At 44.2% G+C, this 19,064-nt stretch overlaps 1 protein-coding gene across 2 annotated transcripts in view; it reads left to right on the forward strand.

The window, feature by feature from the left end:
• Nucleotides 1–2,159: 2,159 nt before the first annotated feature.
• Nucleotides 2,160–19,064, forward strand: part of Ntf-2 (nuclear transport factor-2) — a 197,666-nt gene continuing 180,761 nt past the window's right edge. For both annotated transcript variants that reach the window (XM_080266135.1, XM_080266134.1), the window contains exon 1: nucleotides 2,160–2,346. In XM_080266135.1, the coding sequence (XP_080122261.1) occupies nucleotides 2,236–2,346 (111 nt within the window). In that variant the 5' untranslated portion in view covers nucleotides 2,160–2,235. The remainder of the gene's footprint in view (nucleotides 2,347–19,064) is intronic.

Here is a 19,064-nt window from a genome sequence, read left to right on the forward strand (position 1 = left end):
TCCTGTGACCCGACGCCCCTCTTCCCCGCAGCCAGACCACCCGGCAGTGTACATGAAAAGTACACTACTCTTCAGCAGAGGGAATGCTTGCCAGAATTGGGGTGGGACTTGCAGTGGCAAAGTCCCACGCAAACCCCCGGACACTGAGTCCCCTGGATCGGCCTCCTATTTAACAGAGGACTCAGGAGGAGCCTCAAGGGTTGCTATCTCCCCACCTCGACGCAGGGAGGGCACGCTCTGTTGGAGCTGTGGTGTAAGCCGATAAAGTTCGTCCAACCTCCTCCTCCCACTGTCCCTGGGACAAACCCTTCCCTGACGGAAGGAGGGCATGCTCCGTCGGAGCTGTGACGTAAGCCGAGAGAGTTCATCTGACCTCTTCCTCCCACTGTCGCAGGGACAGGAATCCCAACCCCAGCAGAAGGAGGGCATGCTCTGTCAGAGCTGTGGCTCAAGCCGAGAGAGTACGTCCAACCTCTTCCTCCCGACGTCGCTGGGGCAGGAGTCTCAGGCCCTACGGCCGGAGTGCAGGCTCCGCCGGATCCGTGGCTGTGGCCGGAAGAGCCCGACGGGCACTATCTCTCAGCTGCCATGGTTGGCTGTGTCCGGGAGAGTCTCCCCTGACTCCTCTTGCACTCCTGTCTCCTGTAGGAGCACAGGCAGTGCCCAACGGGGCTGCCTGACAGAGGGAATGTCCCCAGGACCTCCCCCACAAACCCCGGACCGGAGTTTCGGCGGGACTTCATGGGCCCACCAAGTAGGAGGGTCGGCCCTCGGCAGCTCTCCCTCCACTTGTCCCCAAGCTCCTACAGGAACCCCACCTCTTGCTCTGCCCACCCCTCCTGCGGCAGAGTGAGGCACCACTCTCCCTGCCTTTTTCCTCGAGAGGGTGGGATCTGCTCCCCTACAGGAACCCCACCAGAGACCAGGTCGTGCGTGACGTCCCCGAGGCCAGGTGTCCTATCTCTACATCCCTGTCCTCCCCAGGTGCTGACGGACTCTGCCAGGACGAGAGGCCGCAGTCCAGTCCTGACGGCCTCCTCCCGCAGACGAGACCACATGCCCCCGGAGTCAGCGGGCCTCCCCCGACGCCTGCTGCAATAGCCAGACCTCCCCCACAGCAGGTGGCCGTGGTTCCTCTCTGACGGCCACCCCTGTCGGCCGAGACGGAGACGGCAGCTCAGCCAGGGCGCTGCCCTCCCCACAGCCGAGCCTAGGCCCGGGCCTCCCCAGGTCTGGCCCCAGAACCCTGACGACGACTAAGGACCAGCGCCGTGCGGCGCACCTCCTGGCCGTCGTACAGATAGCCTCGCATCACCCAGGGCCTCTACAGTAAAATGACCGCCCACCAAGCCACCCACCAATTCCTACGGGACTCGTGGCGATCCCACAGGCGACCCACCCCCAACTCCCGGCCGCCGCCTGCGGTTCCTAGCGCAGGCTCTCCTTCCGCCCGTGACCCGAGCACTCCTCTCCGCCTATTCCGTGAGTAAAAGACTCTGAGGTTGTTTGTACCCTAGTGTCTGGGAAGCCTCTACCCCATTGGGCCCGCCAAAACTATTGAAACAATATGAAACGGTGTACTGGGTCTTGTGCATCGAACTTTAAGCCACATCGATGAATCGGGATTTGGAGGTTATCACTGTACAAAACTTTCATGTCACTATGAAAAATTCTTCCAGCAGCGCAGACACTTAACCTGAGGAGCCTGGAACAATCTACTCCGTTATGCTGTGGATGCAGAGTCAGTGAACAAGTTTAAGAGACATGATAAGCCTATGCTGATGAAAGAACTGGAGGCAGGAAATAATATTCATCTCATGTATTGATAATTAATTCTTAACCCGTGTAATTCATTGATAATTCTATTGGTTAATCCATGGTAGTGCTGGTCTTTGCTCGGATCATTCCTAGGAGACACTTTGAATCTTGCAAGTTATCGGGACGCGCCATCTTGGTTGCTGTAAATCTACAGATCTAGAACTTAAAAATCTAGGCAACTTCATCATTTCTAAAGTATAGTTTATTCGCATTAACATGGGCAAAAATTTTGTTGTTATATGAGAAATTAATAGAATTTTAACAGTACGTATCCCCGGATGTAAGCCGCATGCGCAAAACAGTTCAAAACAGTCCCGACAGAGGTGCTGGGGAGGGCGGCCTGCGGCTCTGGTTATCACAGATTTCATAGATACCATACTGTCTTTAGTGATAACGTGGCGGTTACATTAGAGGAACATGACTTTGAATCCGCAATATCAACAGATAGGAGAAACCTTCGTGAAGCAGTATTATTCAATCTTTGATGGTGAAAGAGATGGAAGAGAGAAACTCGCCAACTTCTATCACGTGAGTCTAAAGATAAAACTATTTATTTGCACTACTGTGAAACGAGCCTGACGTGCAGCAGATACTGTAGGGATGTATGGTGCTGCATGGTTATATTTGTACAATGACAACTTGACAGTGGTATTAACTAGTCAAGCCCGCTTTTGCAGCGCTCGAAGTCTCTGGAATGTGGAAATTTAGTTAATCAGTAATTAGCGTAGGGATACTTTAGAACGTGTTTAATTTGAGGTGAAGTGAGGAGTGAATGTACAGCTTTATTTAAGCAACAGAAAGATATACCAGTTCGCATCTGTTTTTGTTTCCCGTTTTTTTAATGCGTTTTCTCTTTTTAGCATAATGACACTAAATATCACTCAGCTGTACTAATATTAATTTGGTTTTCCATTTTGGCATGTTAGGTTTTAACTTACCTTTGGGTAGGTTGGGTGAGTTTGGGTTACGGTAGGTTATTAAAAACAGGCTCTCAAATGACGGACAAGTGATGTCCAGGCCTAAAACTGAAAAATTTAAGACTAGTCCCGAACATCCAGTCTGGGCTTGGAAAATACAGTATATGTCATGCTACCTAGATCTGCCAGGTCAAGTTATCGCTCCTCTTCCTCCCTACAATAAATAATAGCTACATTTGCAGTTACTGTACATGCTTGCTTCCTCATTTTGGTAAATGTCTAAAGCCATCAGCAACTGTAAAACACTGAATAAACCCTTGGCAACACATATTTACCATGTCATGGGTGGTTTCCTACCTTGTTGATAAACCAAAACTGGAACAGATGTAATCTTAAATACACAACATGATATTTTGATCTCTTTCTTCACCCTTCTGCTGGCTCACTATGAAAGCTTCCCACCCTAAACACCACTTATTGTAAACAGTTATGAACTTACTTTGGGAAAAGAGCATAGTTTAATGAAGTATAGTAGAAATAATGATGTTTGTCTTCTGCCATGATGATGTGTGAAGTCTGCTGTAACTTTTTTTTTTTTCGATTTCCATTATTTGCACATTGTACAAACCATTCATTCCTGGAAAGTAGTTCTTTGCATACCTGCCTCATCTGGATGACAAGAATATACGGATGAGGGAAAACTTATGCTGAAATAAGCTTGTAAACTTGAAGTTGCATTTTATATTCACATTGACTGGCAAATTCTACTGGTCATTTCGATCAGTTTTGTAAAAATACCAGTTAGGTAATAGCCATTTTCTGCCCTTGGAAGTGAAGTTCTGCTTAGTTGTTGAAATAACCATGTAAGATTGCAAATCATGCACTTTTTTATTACTGTACTTTCTGTGTCTTTAAAGTTTGACTGGTGATTTTAGCCTGAGCCTGGTTACCAATGCATGTGACAGTAGAGCTTGGGACTGGAACTGGTTATGAAGACTAGTCTTTTTTTTTTTTCTTTTTCAGTAAAGAAAAACAAGAATGAAAAATTTGCACTTTTTATGAACACAGAACGATGCTTATAACCAACAAAAATATTCTAAAAGGTCTTAAATACGTACGAGGTCTGTTCAGAAAGTATCCAACCTTGGGCTCTTAAAAAAACACATAGCCAGCCTGTTGAGCTAGGACATTAATCCCTCTCAAAGTAGGCCCTTTCTGGAATCTTTTGTGCTTGGTGCACATTCTCTAATTTCTATTTAATTTCTTCACTAATACAGTTTCCAAGCTGATTTCGTAGCAGCTGTAGCTTAGTGGGTTAGAGCGCTCCAGTCTGACCGAAGGGTCGGAGGATTGAATCCACCCAAGGGTCCTTGGTAGACATCAGGAAGGGCATCCGGTCATAAAATGCTATATGCTCCAATCCAAAAGGATACCTGGCATAAAAAAAAAAAATAATGATTTTAAAATTCAAGCTTGAACTTATTTTTTTGGGGAAATTTTTTTTAAAATGTTTGGTTAGGTTAGTCAATAACAAATACTGTTTAAGTATAGGTATATCCCTGTTTAACGTTGCAATTGCTTAAGTAAAAACTCATCGTTAGGTGGGATGTCATATCTCATGGTAGATTTATCATGTATAGGGATGTGTTTTTGTGCCTTGGTTTTCCCCCAACCAAGTCCTAATCCCGCCCAAATGAGGCCAATCTAAATGGCCTAACAGCTGTAAAACAAGCTAATGTAGGCCTAACACGTGTAAATAACTCACTAAAACCAACAAATAAAATCTGAAAATTGTCAGATGTAAGTCTGGAAAAAATGAAGCTTACTAAACTGTACCTGAAAATGACAGTGTTCACCCCTCCTATGGCTAAAACACATTGTCTAAAAACAGTTTATAAATCAACCAAAACGCATAGGCCTAATTTTAGTCAGTGATATAAAAAACGGTAAAAAAAAAAACATACCTAATTAAACCGGGTTTGGCCATCATTAGGCGAGGTATGGTGGCATTTCTACCCCTATCATTAAGTTAGGGTATCGCATCTTGGGGTATCATATATCAAGGTATACCTGTATAACATTCGTCTCCTTGCTCCGCACATAGATAAATGCAGCTATGGTGGATAATAGAAGTGTGCCATCCTTAAACCACGTTCCTTTCTTGACAAAAATCTATTCGTTACAGCTGCGTTTTGAAATGCACCATTGAGCAGATCCACCACGAATGTTTATGTCATCGAATGCTTATGGCGGCATAACTCCGATTTTGGATCTTTTGTGTTCATACTTAAATATTATCTGTTACCATATTATTAACTAACCTAGGTACAGTAATTATTATTGTAACTAACCTAACCTACCTTTTTAAAAAATAATTTCTCCTCAAAAATAAGTTCAGATGTGGAATCAGCTTTAAAAATTCACTTTATTAGTGACGAAATTTACATAAAAGTTGGAGAACGTACACCAAGCACTAAAGATCCCCTCTCTGACTTGACACATGTAGTCCAGCATTCTTTCCACTGCCTGAAGCATTTAGTTTTTTTTTTTTTATATTTCCTGTAGGTGCTCTGTCACACGTGTCATGGTCTCTAGAATGAACATTGCTCAAGACATGTTGGAGTTTGCAAGTTACGATCCAGATTTTCTGAAGACTGTTATCACTGGAGATAAGGCTTGTGTGTACGGGTACTACCCAGAAACAAAAGCACAGTCCCACTGGAGGCATGCAGGGTTGCCTCAGCCATATAAAGCACAACAGGTCTGCAGCAAGGTGATTTTTTTTTTTTTTTTTTTTTTTTTTTTTTTTTTAATGCGAGGAAGAAAGAACCTTCCAAGAGAAAAACAAAATACAAGAGAGAGCCAAATTCAAGATCTGATCATTTCGAGATGCCTGGATACACTGCGTTTGAAAGACTGGAGATCATAAGAAGCAGGAAATACAGGCAGAGGGAGACAGTTCCAGAGTTGACCTGTTGCATAAATGAAGGACTGGGAGTAACGATTAACTCTTGCATTAGAGATTTGGACAGAAAAGGGATGAGAGTTTGCTGCTAGATGGGTGCTACTCTCCCGCCTTAGAGGTGGAGGAATGCATGCAGACAGGTCAGAGGAGCAGTGACCATTGAAGTAGCGATAGAAAAGACATAAAGATGCAACAGTGCGACGAAGAGACAGAGGTTGAAGGGAGCCAGTAAGAGGAGGAGAGTTAATGAGAAGAAAGGCCATTGACTCCACCCTATTGAGAAGAGGTGTATATGGGGAGCCTCCCCACACATGAGAGTTGTACGCTTCAAGCATGATGCAGGATTAAGCTGAATACAGTATTATAAAACATTAGCGAGTATACCTGTGGAAGATTTTGTTGGGTTGATAGATGTAAAAACTGAGTCTTTGATGCATTAAAACAGCCAGATTATTTTTACCCTTTCAAGAGATACGAGCCAAGTCAGACATTAGGTGTGCCATAGCCTCATCCCTTGTTTGTTGAAGTCACTGCTGAGATGGACGTTACGGGAACCGAATGGAAAGGTGAAGGGTAGAGTCATCAGCATATGAGTGGATAGGGTTAAATGTACAGCTTAGAAGGTCATTGATGAATAAAAGGAAGAGAGTTGGTGATAAGACAGAGCCCTGAGGAACACCACTGTTGATAGATCTAGGAGAAGAACGATGGCCGTCTACAACAGCGGCTATAGAACGACCAGAAAGGAAGCTAGAGATGAAGGCACAGATAGAAGGATAGAAACCGTAAGAGGGCAGTTTGGAAATTAAAGATTTATGCTAGACTTGACTGAAAGCCTTTGAGATGTCAAGTGCAATGGCAAAGCTTTCGCCAAAGTCCCAAAAGGAGGATGACCAGGAGTCTGAAAGGTAGGTGAGATGATCGCCAGTGGAGCGTCCCTGACGAACCCATACCGTCGATCAGAAAGAAGGTTGTGATAGGAAAGACGCTTTAAAATTTTTCTATTAAGAATTGACTCAAAAACTTTTGAGATACAGGATGTTAAAGCAATTGGATGATAGTTAGAGGGTTCAGAATGATCACTCTTCTTTGGGACTAGCTGAATGAGAGCAAACTTCCAGCAAGAAGGAAAGGTACAAGTTGATAGACAAAGGCGAAAGAGTTTGCCTAGGCAGGGTGTAAGCACAGTTCTTGAGAACAACAAGAGGGATTCCATCAAGTCCATATGCCTTATGAGTATTGAGGCCTGTGATGGCAGAAAATACATCAGCTGAAGAAATTTTAATGTCAGCCATGAGGAAGTCAGAGGGGGGAAGTGATGGAGGAACAGCAATGGAATTGTCTAAGGTGGAATTGGAGGAGAAAGTCTCAGCAAAGAGATCTGCTTTATCAGTAGAAGAAATAGCTACAGAGCCATCGGAGTAGAAAAGAGGAGGGAAGGATGATGAGGTAAAGTTGTTAGAAAAGTTTTTGGCAAGGTGCCAGAAGGAGCAGGAAGAATTCCAGTTGGAGAGGTGAGAGCATTTAGTACAGATGAAATTATTTTTAGCAGAGCGAAGAACAGACTTAGCATGATTCTGAGCAGAAATGTATAAAAGATGTGATTCAGGGGTGGGTTGGCTCTGGTACCTTTTATAGGCCCTCTCGTTGTGGCCAGCATTAGAAGAAGCTTGATTAAACCAAGGCTCTCTTGCATTAGTACCTTTTATAGGCCCTCTCGTTGTGGACAGCATTAGAAGAAGCTTGATTAAACCAAGGCTTTCTTGTATTAGTACCTTTTATAGGCCCTCTCGTTGTGGACAGCATTAGAAGAAGCTTGATTAAACCAAGGCTTTCTTGCATTAGTACCTTTTATAGGCCCTCTCGTTGTGGACAGCATTAGAAGAAGCTTGATTAAACCAAGGCTTTCTTGCATTAGTCAGAGGATATGAGAAAGGAATGTATGCTTCCATGCCTGAGAGAATAACCTCCATAATGCGCACGGCACACTCAGATGGCTCCCGGCCATGGAAGCAATAATCATTCCAGGGAAAATCAAAGAAGTACTGCTTGAGGGCCTCCCATTCCACAGCTCCGAAGTGCCACTGACATCATTTCATTGGAGGGTCCACAGGCCGTACCGGAGCGATAGGACCGGTTAAGGTGATAAGGTTGTGATCGGAGAAGCCCAACGGAGAGAAAAGATTAACAATGTAAGCAGAAGGATTAGTTGTAAGGAAGAGGTCAAGTATGTTGGAGCTCTCTCCAAGGTGGTCAGGGGTACGGGTTGGGAGCTGTACAAGCTGCTCTAGGTCATTAAGGATAGAAAAGGTGTAGGCTTGTTCACCAGGTGGATCAGTGAAAGGAGAGAAGAGCCAAAGGTGATGGTGAACATTGAAATCTCCGAGAATGGAGATTTCAGAGAAAGGAGACATGGATAGAATGTGTTCCATCGTAGAAGTAAGATAGTCAAAGAATTTTTGATGGTAGAATTAGGAGATAAGTAAACAGCGCAGATATATTTAGTCAGAGAATGACAGGAAAGCCGAAGCCAGAATGTAGAGAATTCAGACGAATCATGTTCAGGAATACGAGAGCAAGATAAGTCGTTGCGTATATGAGGCGCTTGGAGGGAAAACCAGGTAAGCACCACCCCGGCCAGAAACGGAGTTACATACATCACTTTATTCCCCAAATCCTCTTCTACCACTACAACAAGGGTTTAAGTGAAAAAGATGTCCCTAAGATGGTTGAAAATTATGATTTTTAAAGGGCTGTGAATGACTGTACTGCTGTTGATAGCCAACTACTCCATGACATTACCATTAGGTCCATTTTGGCTTAGTATTTTCTTCTCCCAAGTACTGCATCCTTGGAAACCAACATCATGTCCGGTTTTCCTACTTGAGTTAAGGCGATTTTACCATAGTATTCATGTCAAAACATGCACTTAATGTAAGCTGCATGTATGTGAGGCTAAGAGTGAGAGGGAAAACCAGGCGAGCGCCACACAGCAGGAGGTGGCTGCAAGACGCGCCAATCACGTGGCTCGACGCATACCACCAAGCTTTTTTTTATGACACCACCATAAAGGCACATGTCCTTACTTACCTACTGACATATTTTCAGTCTCAATATCTTATAGCTGATCTAGAATAACACATATTATGGGTAAAAGCACTGCTATTTTGTCGTTGATTATTGTCTAACGAGGAGAAAGATGATGTTATTAAATTTTTTCATTTAAAATACCACTAATTATCAGCGTCTGAGTATCATTACGGAAAAGTAGATGAATTAGGCTACATGGAAAAAGAAACAAGAGCAGAATATCTTCATTGGTTGAAAAGTTATGTCATATTTAAAGTACACAAACTTTAACAGCATTTTTTTCTGTTTTCCTTTTTTGGTGCTTACCTGGTTTTCCCTCTAATGGCCTCATATATACACAACAGCCACCTTTGGCTTTGAAATGAGTATAGAGAAAGTAGGAGGATACAGAAAAGGGTCTGCTGTCAGTTGCCTCAGACAACTGAGTCTCAGTTAGAAAAAGGAGGTGAGGTTTAGAGAAAGAGAGGTGGTGCTCAACAGAAAGAAAGTTAGAGGAAAGGCTGCGAATGTTGCAGAAATGAAGAAGAAGAGAGTCAGACAGTGGTTCCAGGCAGCTTGAGTCGTCACTGGGAAAGGGGTGGAAGGTGGGGGCATTTATGGTCCGTCCCCTGGGGACTCGAGGCCACGTGTTGCGCTGCCATGATTTTTTTAAATTTTGGAGAAGGAAGTGTAGTGTGTACTGTGCATGTAGTTTGGTGTTGATAGTTAGAGAAACTTGCATTGGAGAGCATGCAGGCCTACTCTCTGTGATACTGAGGCACTGAAAAAGTTCAGCAAAGGGGGATGGTTGGGACCTAGTCCCGAGGGCTGATGAAACGGGAGCTCCAGCTCTCCCTGTCATCAGCTTTCCATCCACCTTGGGAGTACTGCCCTATTCAACTGGTGCTACAGTCTACTCCTACTGGAGGCATGCAGGGTTGCCTCAGCCATATAAAGCACAACAGGTCCGCAGCAAGGTGAAATGCACTCGCATATTGACTTTTTTTTTTTTTTTTTCCTCAACCACCATGGTGTAGTGCATCACAAATACACACCAGAAGGTCAGACTGTCAACAGACATTATTGCCTCAATGTTATTTGTCATCTTCGTGATACAGTTCGACGGACGAGACCAGACTTTGGAAAGTGGCAAGATACTCGTAGAAACTGTATCATGACAGTGCCCTTGCGCATTCTTCTCAAGAGCTGAATTAGGAAGTTTTGGCCAAACATGACATCCTGTAGGTCCGGGAGGCTCCCTACTCACCTGACATGGCTCCGTGTGACTTTGGTTGTTTCCCAAGCTCAAGACTCCGGTGAAGGGTTCCCAATTTGAGACGAGAAGAGCTCATGACAAATGTGATGAATCACCTGCTGGAGATACTGAAAACCAACTTTAATAAATGTTTCAGGCAGTGGAAAGAACTCTGGGTTACGTGTGTTAAGTCAGATGGGGCCCACTATGAAGGGGAATTAGTGCCCTAGCTGAACAGGTTAGCTACCGGTATTTAATTTTTTTCAGAGCCTAAGGTCGGATACTTTCTGAATCCTGTAATTCCTCAAGTCCAGCTGGTGATTTCTGTGATACCATATCAAAGTAGATTGGATCCTACATGAGTGACGGGAATAGAATTCAATGAAATGTTTGAATGACTCTGTTAAATAAATTTATATTTTGTAATGCTACAGGTGGTAGGTGGTGGCAGCCATCATCCACTCACTTTTTTTTTTTTTTTTTTTTCATGCAAGGGAGAAGGAACCAAAGGCCAGGAACCCATAAATCATTCCTTCCGAAAATAACAACAACAACAACAACAGAGAGCCAAATTCAAGTTCCGTTCATTTTGAGATGCCTGGATGCACTGCGTTTGAAGGACTGGAGATCATAGAAATTAGGAAATACAGACAGAAGAAGACAGTTCCTGAGTTGGCCTGTTGCATAAATTAAGGGCTAGGAGTAATGGTTAACTCTTGCATTACAGAGTTGGACAGAAAATGGATGAGAGTTTGTTGCCAGGTGGATGCTATGCGCCTGTCGTACAGGTGGAGGGATGCAAGCAGAGAGTTCAGAGGAGCAGTGACCATTGAAGTAGCGATAGAAAAGAAGTAATGATGCAACAGTGCAGCAAAGAGACTGAGGTTGAAGAGAGCCAGTAAGAGGAGGAGGGTTAATGAGATGAAAAGTCTTTGACTTCACTTTGTTGAGAAGAGCTTTATTTGGATAGCCTCCCCACACGAGAATTGTACTCAGCACACGGGTGAATAGAACCCATGTTTAAAGTCAACAACTGTGCAGGAGTAAAGAAGGCACTGAGTCAGCTCATCATCATCATCATCCAATCCCACATTACCCCATGAGGAGCGCAGGAGCCCGGGGCTAGGCAGCTGGTCTCGACGTCCAAGATGAGAGTGACCAGCCTCACTCATCCCTGAGCGGCACTACGTGAGCAATAACCCCCAACCATCCCTTGGATATAAACCTTTACCGGCTCAACCCGACTGGAGCGCAATAATTACCCACTAAACCACCAAGTGCCAAAATTTGGTTATGTGGTTACCACCTAGCGTAGTAAATGGTTTCCTTTTGTACAGGAAACCATTTGGCTTGTCACTTAGTGTAGAGTCACCCACAGGCAGAAGGAAAAGGAAAAATGAAAGAAAGAAAGACAGAAGAGGGAGTGTAAAGTCACCCGTAGGCAGAAGGACGAGGAAAGAATGAAGGAAAGATAGACAGAAGAGGATGGAAGGAAAGAAGGATGGAAGAGAGGAAAGGGCAGACACTTGAGAGCAGCACTACATTGAGTGAGTGGATGGTGAGTGCCCCCACCTACCACAACCTTAACACACCAAATCTCTTGGAAGATGATTTTGTAATATGATCTTTCCAAGATAAATCCCAGGAGAATGAAACCCCAGGTAGTTTAAGGATGATGCAGGATTGAGCTGGATATTATTAACCCGCGTCGTCCCTGCGACGTGAATTAACGCGGCAACATTGCAAGGTCCCTAATTTGCACAATTTTCAATTTTCGCGAGTGATTTTGCGAGTGATTTTTGGCACGTATACACAGGACACCTTCCGCTATTCCTCTACAAGATGCCAAGCAGGAACAATGCCTTACACCGCATAACCTCTCCACCCCCCTGCACGTCATTGTCTCGGCAATTCACCTGTTACCAGTGACCTAGCCAATAAAGACATTCAGGGCCAGAGTGATTCCCCAATCGATGACAATGTGGAGGACAATGTTTACATAGCATTAGAGGAAGAAACAGTCAGAAATGATGATCAGGTAATGTGGGAAAAAAAAGGTCATGAATGGTGATGAGTTAGTGAGTGAAACAATGCTTATAATGCCTATATTACTGTTTGAAAACCAATATACTCTTGTAGTACATATAAATTCGTACTAAGTAAATAAATAAATACTGTTTATGAGTGGATAAAATAGTTACCCTCCTATAGAACTCATTTTCTTTGGTGCCAGCCTGTTAGAAAACCCAGTCAGGTAAGGAAGGACTTGTACCTAAATCTGGTATTTTAAACCTCAGGTGAGCGATTTCTCTATGAATTTTCGATGTTTCTCACCAAAAGCGGATGTTTGAGCCAAAAAAAAAAAAAGGTCCAAAAACGTCGGGATGGGGCGGGTTAAACCCTAGAGGGTACTCCTGTGGAAGATTTTGTCTGGTTGATAGGTGTAAGAACTGAGTCTTTGCTGCATTAAAAACTATCTATCTATCTATCTATTGCCAGATGCCTCAATCCCGTTTGGGGTGGCCACAAACAAATCGCCTCCAAGTCGCCCTGTCCCCACCCATTTCACTGCCCTGCTCCCAACTCACACCCCCCTCTCTCATATACCTCTCCACCCCATCCCTCCATCTCATCCTCGGCCTCCCCCTCCCTCTTCCCCCCTCCACCTCACTCACATACACTCTCTTCGTCAGTCTTTCACCCTCCATCCTCTCCACATGGCCAAACCACCTCAATGTGTTCCTCATAACGCTTCCTATCACATCCACATCCACACCACAACGCTCCTTTATATCCTCATTCGTCAGCCTGTGTCTCCATGTGACTCCACATGCTCCTCTTAAATAACTCATTTCCACTGCTCTCACTCTTGACTTGTGTCCTTCCAATAACGTCCAAGCTTCACTTCTGTACGTTAGAGTTGGTATCATAATACTGTCATGTAGTAACTTTTTCACTTCCATGCTCACTTCCCTGTTTCTTATCGCTGCTTTCAAAGAACCAGCAACCTTTCTTCCCTGCTGTACCCTTTCAAGCACTTCACCCTCCAAACCTCCATCCTTACTCATCACACTACCCAAGTACTTAAACGTACTCACATTTTCCAATTCCTTACCATCCAACCTCGCTGTACATTCACTGATTTCACCTCTCTCAAAGACCATCACTTTACTCTTCCCTACATTCACCTTTAGATTCCGTTTCTTACACACTCTCTCAAACTCATCCACCAAGCCTTGCAGCTCCCCTTCGTCTTCACTCAACAACACAGTATCATCTGCAAACAACAGTACAGGGAGTTTCCAAACACTATCCTCTCTCACCAGGGCCACTCCAACATCCATTACCCTACCTTGTACCTCTTTTATTACCCCGTCCATGTACAGATTGAACAACCATGGAGACATGACACATCCCTGTTTCAACCCAACTTTCAAAGAGAAAAATTCACTTTGTTCACCATCCACACGCACTGCAGCCTTTGCACCACCGTACATACTCTTCACAGCATTCAACAACTTCCCATCTACTCCATATATTCTTAACACTTTCCACAATCCTTGTCTATCCACCCTGTCATATGCTTTCTCCAAATCCATGAAAGCCACATACAACTTCTTTCCCTTCTCTAGAAACTTTTCCACTAAAGATCTAAGAATGAATATCTGATCTACACAACCTCTTCCCTTCCTAAAGGCTCCCTGTTCTTCTCCAACTAATTTCTCTGTTCTTTCTCTAACTCTGGCAATAAGTATCCTACCATACACTTTTCCTATTATACTAAGAAGACAAATGCCCCTATGATTACCACACACTTCTTTTTCCCCTTTTCCTTTGTACAAGGGAATAATTATACCTGACTTCCAATCCTCCGGGACTCTACCTTCCTCCCAGGCCAATCTGCACATCTTCCACATCCATTCTACTACTATCTCTCCCACATGCTTCAGCATTTCACCACACACTTCATCAATTCCTGGGGCTTTCCCCGATTTAACCTTCTTCATTGCTTCCACAACTTCTGTCCTACTGATTTCTTCCTGTCTTCTCACCTCCCTCCTTCTCCCAGCCATTCCCCAGCCACTTATACTTGCATTACTTCCATCCTCTTTGTTCAACAATTCCTTAAAGTGCTCTCTCCATCTGCTCACTTTTTCTCCCTTCTCCACTAGTAATCTACCATTTTTATCTTTCACTCCCCTGCTAACTTCACTTCCACCTTGTCTTACTCTTTTCACCTCTCTCCAGAGCATTTTCTTACAGTCCCTCCACTTTACACTCAAATTCCTTTCAAATTCCTCATCCACTCTCTTCTTACTCTCTCTTACTAATCTTTTCACCTCTCTCTTTCTTTCTACATATAACTCTCTCTTCCGCCTCTCAACTTCTTCCACGCCCCTATTTCTCATCCATTCATTGTATGCTTTCTTCTTTTGTGCCACAGCCTGTTTCACCTCTTCAGTCCACCACGCTGTTCCTTGCACCCCCCTCCGTCTTCTCTTCCTTCCACGCACCACATCACATGCTGCACATATTTCTTCTGTAAATATGCTACAGAAGAAGAGCATAAGACAGTATGGATCAGTTGGGTCAAGGATTGTGTGGGTAAAGTTGAAAGTTGGAATACAAATGTGGGCAATTGTGTGTGTGTATGCGCCAGTGCAAGATCGTGCTAGAAGAGTGAGAGAAGAGTTCTGGACAAATGTGGAAGTGTGCATGGAAAAGTTTGGAAGGAATGAGAGAGTGTTTTTGATTGGTGATATGAATGGTAAAGTTGGTAATGTGAAGGTGGATGGAATAGTTGGTGAGTGGGGTGTGCCTACCGAGATAAATGAGAATGGGAGTGCGTTAGTGGACATTTGTGCTGGGTGGGGGTTGGTGATAGCCAATACCCTCTTCAGGCATAAAATGATCCACAGGTATACATGGCGAGTGATGAGAAGGGTGGGTGGTGAACTGAATGAAAGGAAGGCAATGATTGATTATGTGTGCGTGGATGAAAGGATGCGAAGATGTGTAAAGGATGCAAGAGTGTATAGAGGTTGGGGGAGTGGACTTTCTGACCACTACTTGGTGGTGGCCAGAATTAGGATGCAAGTGAGATGGAGGAATAGAAGAAGGGAAAGACGAGAGGAAGGAGTAGTTGCAAGGAGAGTGGAAAGGTTACAAGAGGATGAGAAAAAGGCAGAGTATAAGAGAGAAGTGGAGGAACGATTGGGCAAATATGAATTGGAGCAGATGGGAGACGTGGAAGGTGTGTGTAAGATATTTACAGAAGAAATATGTGCAGCATGTGATGTGGTGTGTGGAAGGAAGAGAAGGCAGAGGGGGGTGCAAGGAACAGCGTGGTGAACTGAAGAGGTGAAACAGGCTGTGGCACAAAAGAAGAAAGCATACAATGAATGGGTGAGAAATAAGGGCGTGGAAGAAGTTGAGAGGCGGAAGAGAGAGTTATATGTGGAAAGGAAGAGAGAGGTGAAAAGATTAGTATGAGAGAGTAAGAAGAGAGTGGATGAGGAATTTGGAAGGAATTTGAGTGTAAAGTGGAGGGACTGTAAGAAAATGTTCTGGAGAGAAGTGAAAAGAGTAAGACAGGGTGGAAGTGAAGTTAGCAGGGGAGTGAAAGATAAAAATGGTAGATTACTAGTGGAGAAGGGAGAAAAAGTGAGCAGATGGAGAGAACACTTTAAGGAATTGTTGAACGTAGAGGATGGAAGTAATGCGAGTATAAGTGGCTGAGGAATGGCTGGGAGAAGGAGGGAGGTGAGAAGACAGGAAGAAATCAGTAGGATAGAAGTTGTGGAAGCAATGAAGAAAGTTAAATCGGGGAAAGCCCCAGGAATTGATGGAGTGTGTGGTGAAATGCTGAAGCATGGGGGAGAGATAGTAGTAGAATGGATGTGGAAGATGTGCAGATTGGCGTGGGAGGAAGGTAGAGTCCCGGAGGATTGGAAGTCAGGTATAATTATTCCCTTGTACAAAGGAAAAGGGGAAAAAGAAGTGTGTGGTAATCATAGGGGCATTTGTCTTTTTAGTATAATAGGAAAAGTGTGTGGTAGGATACTTATAGACAGAGTTAGAGAAAGAACAGAGAAATTAGTTGGAGAAGAACAGGGAGCCTTTAGGAAGGGAAGAGGTTGTGTAGATCAGATATTCATTCTTAGATCTTTAGTGGAAAAGTTTCTAGAGAAGGGAAAGAAGTTGTATGCGGCTTTCATGGATTTGGAGAAAGCATATGACAGGGTGGATAGACAAGGATTGTGGAAAGTGTTAAGAATATATGGAGTAGATGGGAAGTTGTTGAATGCTGTGAAGAGTATGTTCGATGGTGCGAAGGCTGCAGTGCGTGTGGATGGTGAACTAAGTGAATTTTTCTCTTTGAAAGTTGGTTTGAAACAGGGATGTGTCATGTCTCCATGGTTGTTCAATCTGTACATGGATGGGGTAATAAAAGAGGTACAAGGTAGGGTAGTGGATGTTGGAGTGGCCCTGGTGAGAGAGGATAGTGTTTGGAAACTCCCTGTACTGTTGTTTGCAGATGATACTGTGTTGTTGAGTGAAGACGAAGGGGAGCTGCAAGGCTTGGTGGATGTGTTTGAGAGAGTGTGTAAGAAACGGAACCTAAAGGTGAATGTAGGGAAGAGTAAAGTGATGGTCTTTGAGAGAGGTGAAGTTAGTGAATGTACAGCGAGGTTAGATGGTGAGGAATTGGAAAATGTGAGTACGTTTAAGTATTTGGGTAGTGTGATGAGTAAGGATGGAGGTTTGGAGGGTGAAGTGCTTGAAAGGGTACAGCAGGGAAGAAAGGTTGCTGGTTCCTTGAAAGCAGTGATAAGAAACAGGGAAGTGAGCATGAAAGTGAAAAAGTTACTACATGACAGTATTGTGATACCAACTCTAATGTACAGAAGTGAAGCTTGGACATTGTTGGAAGGACACAAGTCAAGAGTGAGAGCAGTGGAAATGAGTTATTTAAGAGGAGCCTGTGGAGTCACGTGGAGAGACAGGCTGACGAATGAGGATATAAAGGAGCGTTGTGGTGTGGACGTGGATGTGATAGGAAGCGTTATGAGGAACACATTGAGGTGGTTTGGCCATGTGGAGAGGACGGACTGTGAAAGACTGACGAAGAGAGTGTATGTGAGTGAGGTGGAGGGGGGAAGAGGGAGGGGGAGGCCGAGGATGAGATAGAGGGATGGGGTGGAGAGGTATATGAGAGAGGGGGGTGTGAGTTGGGAGCAGGGCAGTGAAATGGCGGGGGACAGGGCGACTTGGAGGCGATTTGTTTGTGGCCACCCCAAACGGGATTGAGGCGTCTGGCAATAGATAGATAGATAGATAGACACCTTCCACATCTCCCATCTGCTCCAATTCATATTTGCCCAATCGTTCCTCCATTTCTCTCTTATACTCTACCTTTTTCTCATCCTCTTGTAAGCTTTCCACTCTCTTTGCAACTACTCCTTCCTCTCGTCTTTCCCTTCTTCTATTCCTCCATCTTACTTGAATTCTAATTCTGGCCACCACCAAGTAGTGGTCAGAAAGTCCACTCCCCCAACCTCTGTACACTCTTGCATCCTTTAAACATCTTCGCATCCTTTCATCCACACACACATAATCAATCATTGCCTTCCTTTCATTCAGTTCACCACCCACCCTTCTCATCACTCGCCATGTATGCCTGTGGGTCATTTTATGCCTGAAGAGGGTATTGGCTATCACCAACCCCCTCCCAGCACAAACGTCCACTAACTCACTCCCATTCTCATCTATCTCAGCAGGCACACACCACTCACCAACTATTCCATCCACCTTCACATTCCCAACTTTACCATTCATATCACCAATCAAAAACACTCTCTCATTCCTTCCAAACTTTTCCATGCACATTTCTACATTTGTCCAGAACTCTTCTCTCACTCTTCTAGCACGATCTTGCGTTGGTGCATACACACACACAGTCGCCCACATTTGTATTCCAACTTTCATCTTTACCCACACAATCCTTGACCCAACTGATCTATACTGTCTTATGCTCCTCTTCCATCTTTTACTCACAACTATACATACTCCTTCCTTTGCCCTCTCATTCTCACCTACTCGTGCACATATACCCCATCCATACTCCCATTCTCTCACACTTTCTCCTGTCCATTTTGTTTCAGTTATTCCACATACATCCACTTTCGCACCCTCAAGCACCTGGACAATCTCTCTCTTTCACCTCATCATTCGCTCCCCTTACATTCCAAGTTCCAATTACCATGTCCTTTGTCCTGTCCTTGGTGTTCATCGTTTGGTCAGTCCTTGTCCAAGGCTTATTTTTTGTTTTTTTAGTTAGTTGTTTTCCGGGGAGGGGCACTAACCCTCCGCCAACCCTTTTAGTCGCCTTTTACGACAAGCAGGGATACTGGGGGAGTATTCTTGAAAAACCCCCCTACCCTCAGGGGGTGAAAACAACAGGATTGTTTTTCCCCCAGTCAGAGATACTAGCCAAGTCTGACGTTAGGTGTGCCATAACCTCATCCCTTGTTTGTTGAAGTAACTGCTGAGATGGACCTTGCAGAAACCGAATGGAAAGGTGAAGGATGGAATCATCAGCATATTAGTGGATAGGGTTAGATGTACAGCTTAGAAGGTCATTGATGAATAAAAGGAAGAGAGTTTGTGATAGGACAGAGGCCTGACGAACACCACTGTTGATAGATATAGGAGAAGAACGGTGGCTGTCTACAACAGAAATTATAGAATGACCAGAAAGGAAGCTATAGATGAAGGCACAGATAGAAGGATAGAAACCATAAGGGGGCAGTTTGGAAATTAAAGATTTATTTTAGACGATTGAAAGCCTTTGAGATGTCAAGTGCAACGACAAAGCTTTCGCCAAAATCCTGCAAGGAGGATGACCAGGAGTCTGAAAGATAGGTGAGAAGATCACCAGTGGAGCATCCCTGACTGAACCTATGCTTACGGTCAGAAAGTTGTGATACAAAAGATGCTTTAAAATTTTCTGTTAAGAACAGATTTGAAAACTTTTGAG

Source organism: Coenobita brevimanus, chromosome 18, assembly GCF_032717465.1.
Source record: "Coenobita brevimanus isolate Jiangsu-jjx chromosome 18, ASM3271746v2, whole genome shotgun sequence".
NCBI lineage: Eukaryota > Metazoa > Arthropoda > Malacostraca > Decapoda > Coenobitidae > Coenobita > Coenobita brevimanus.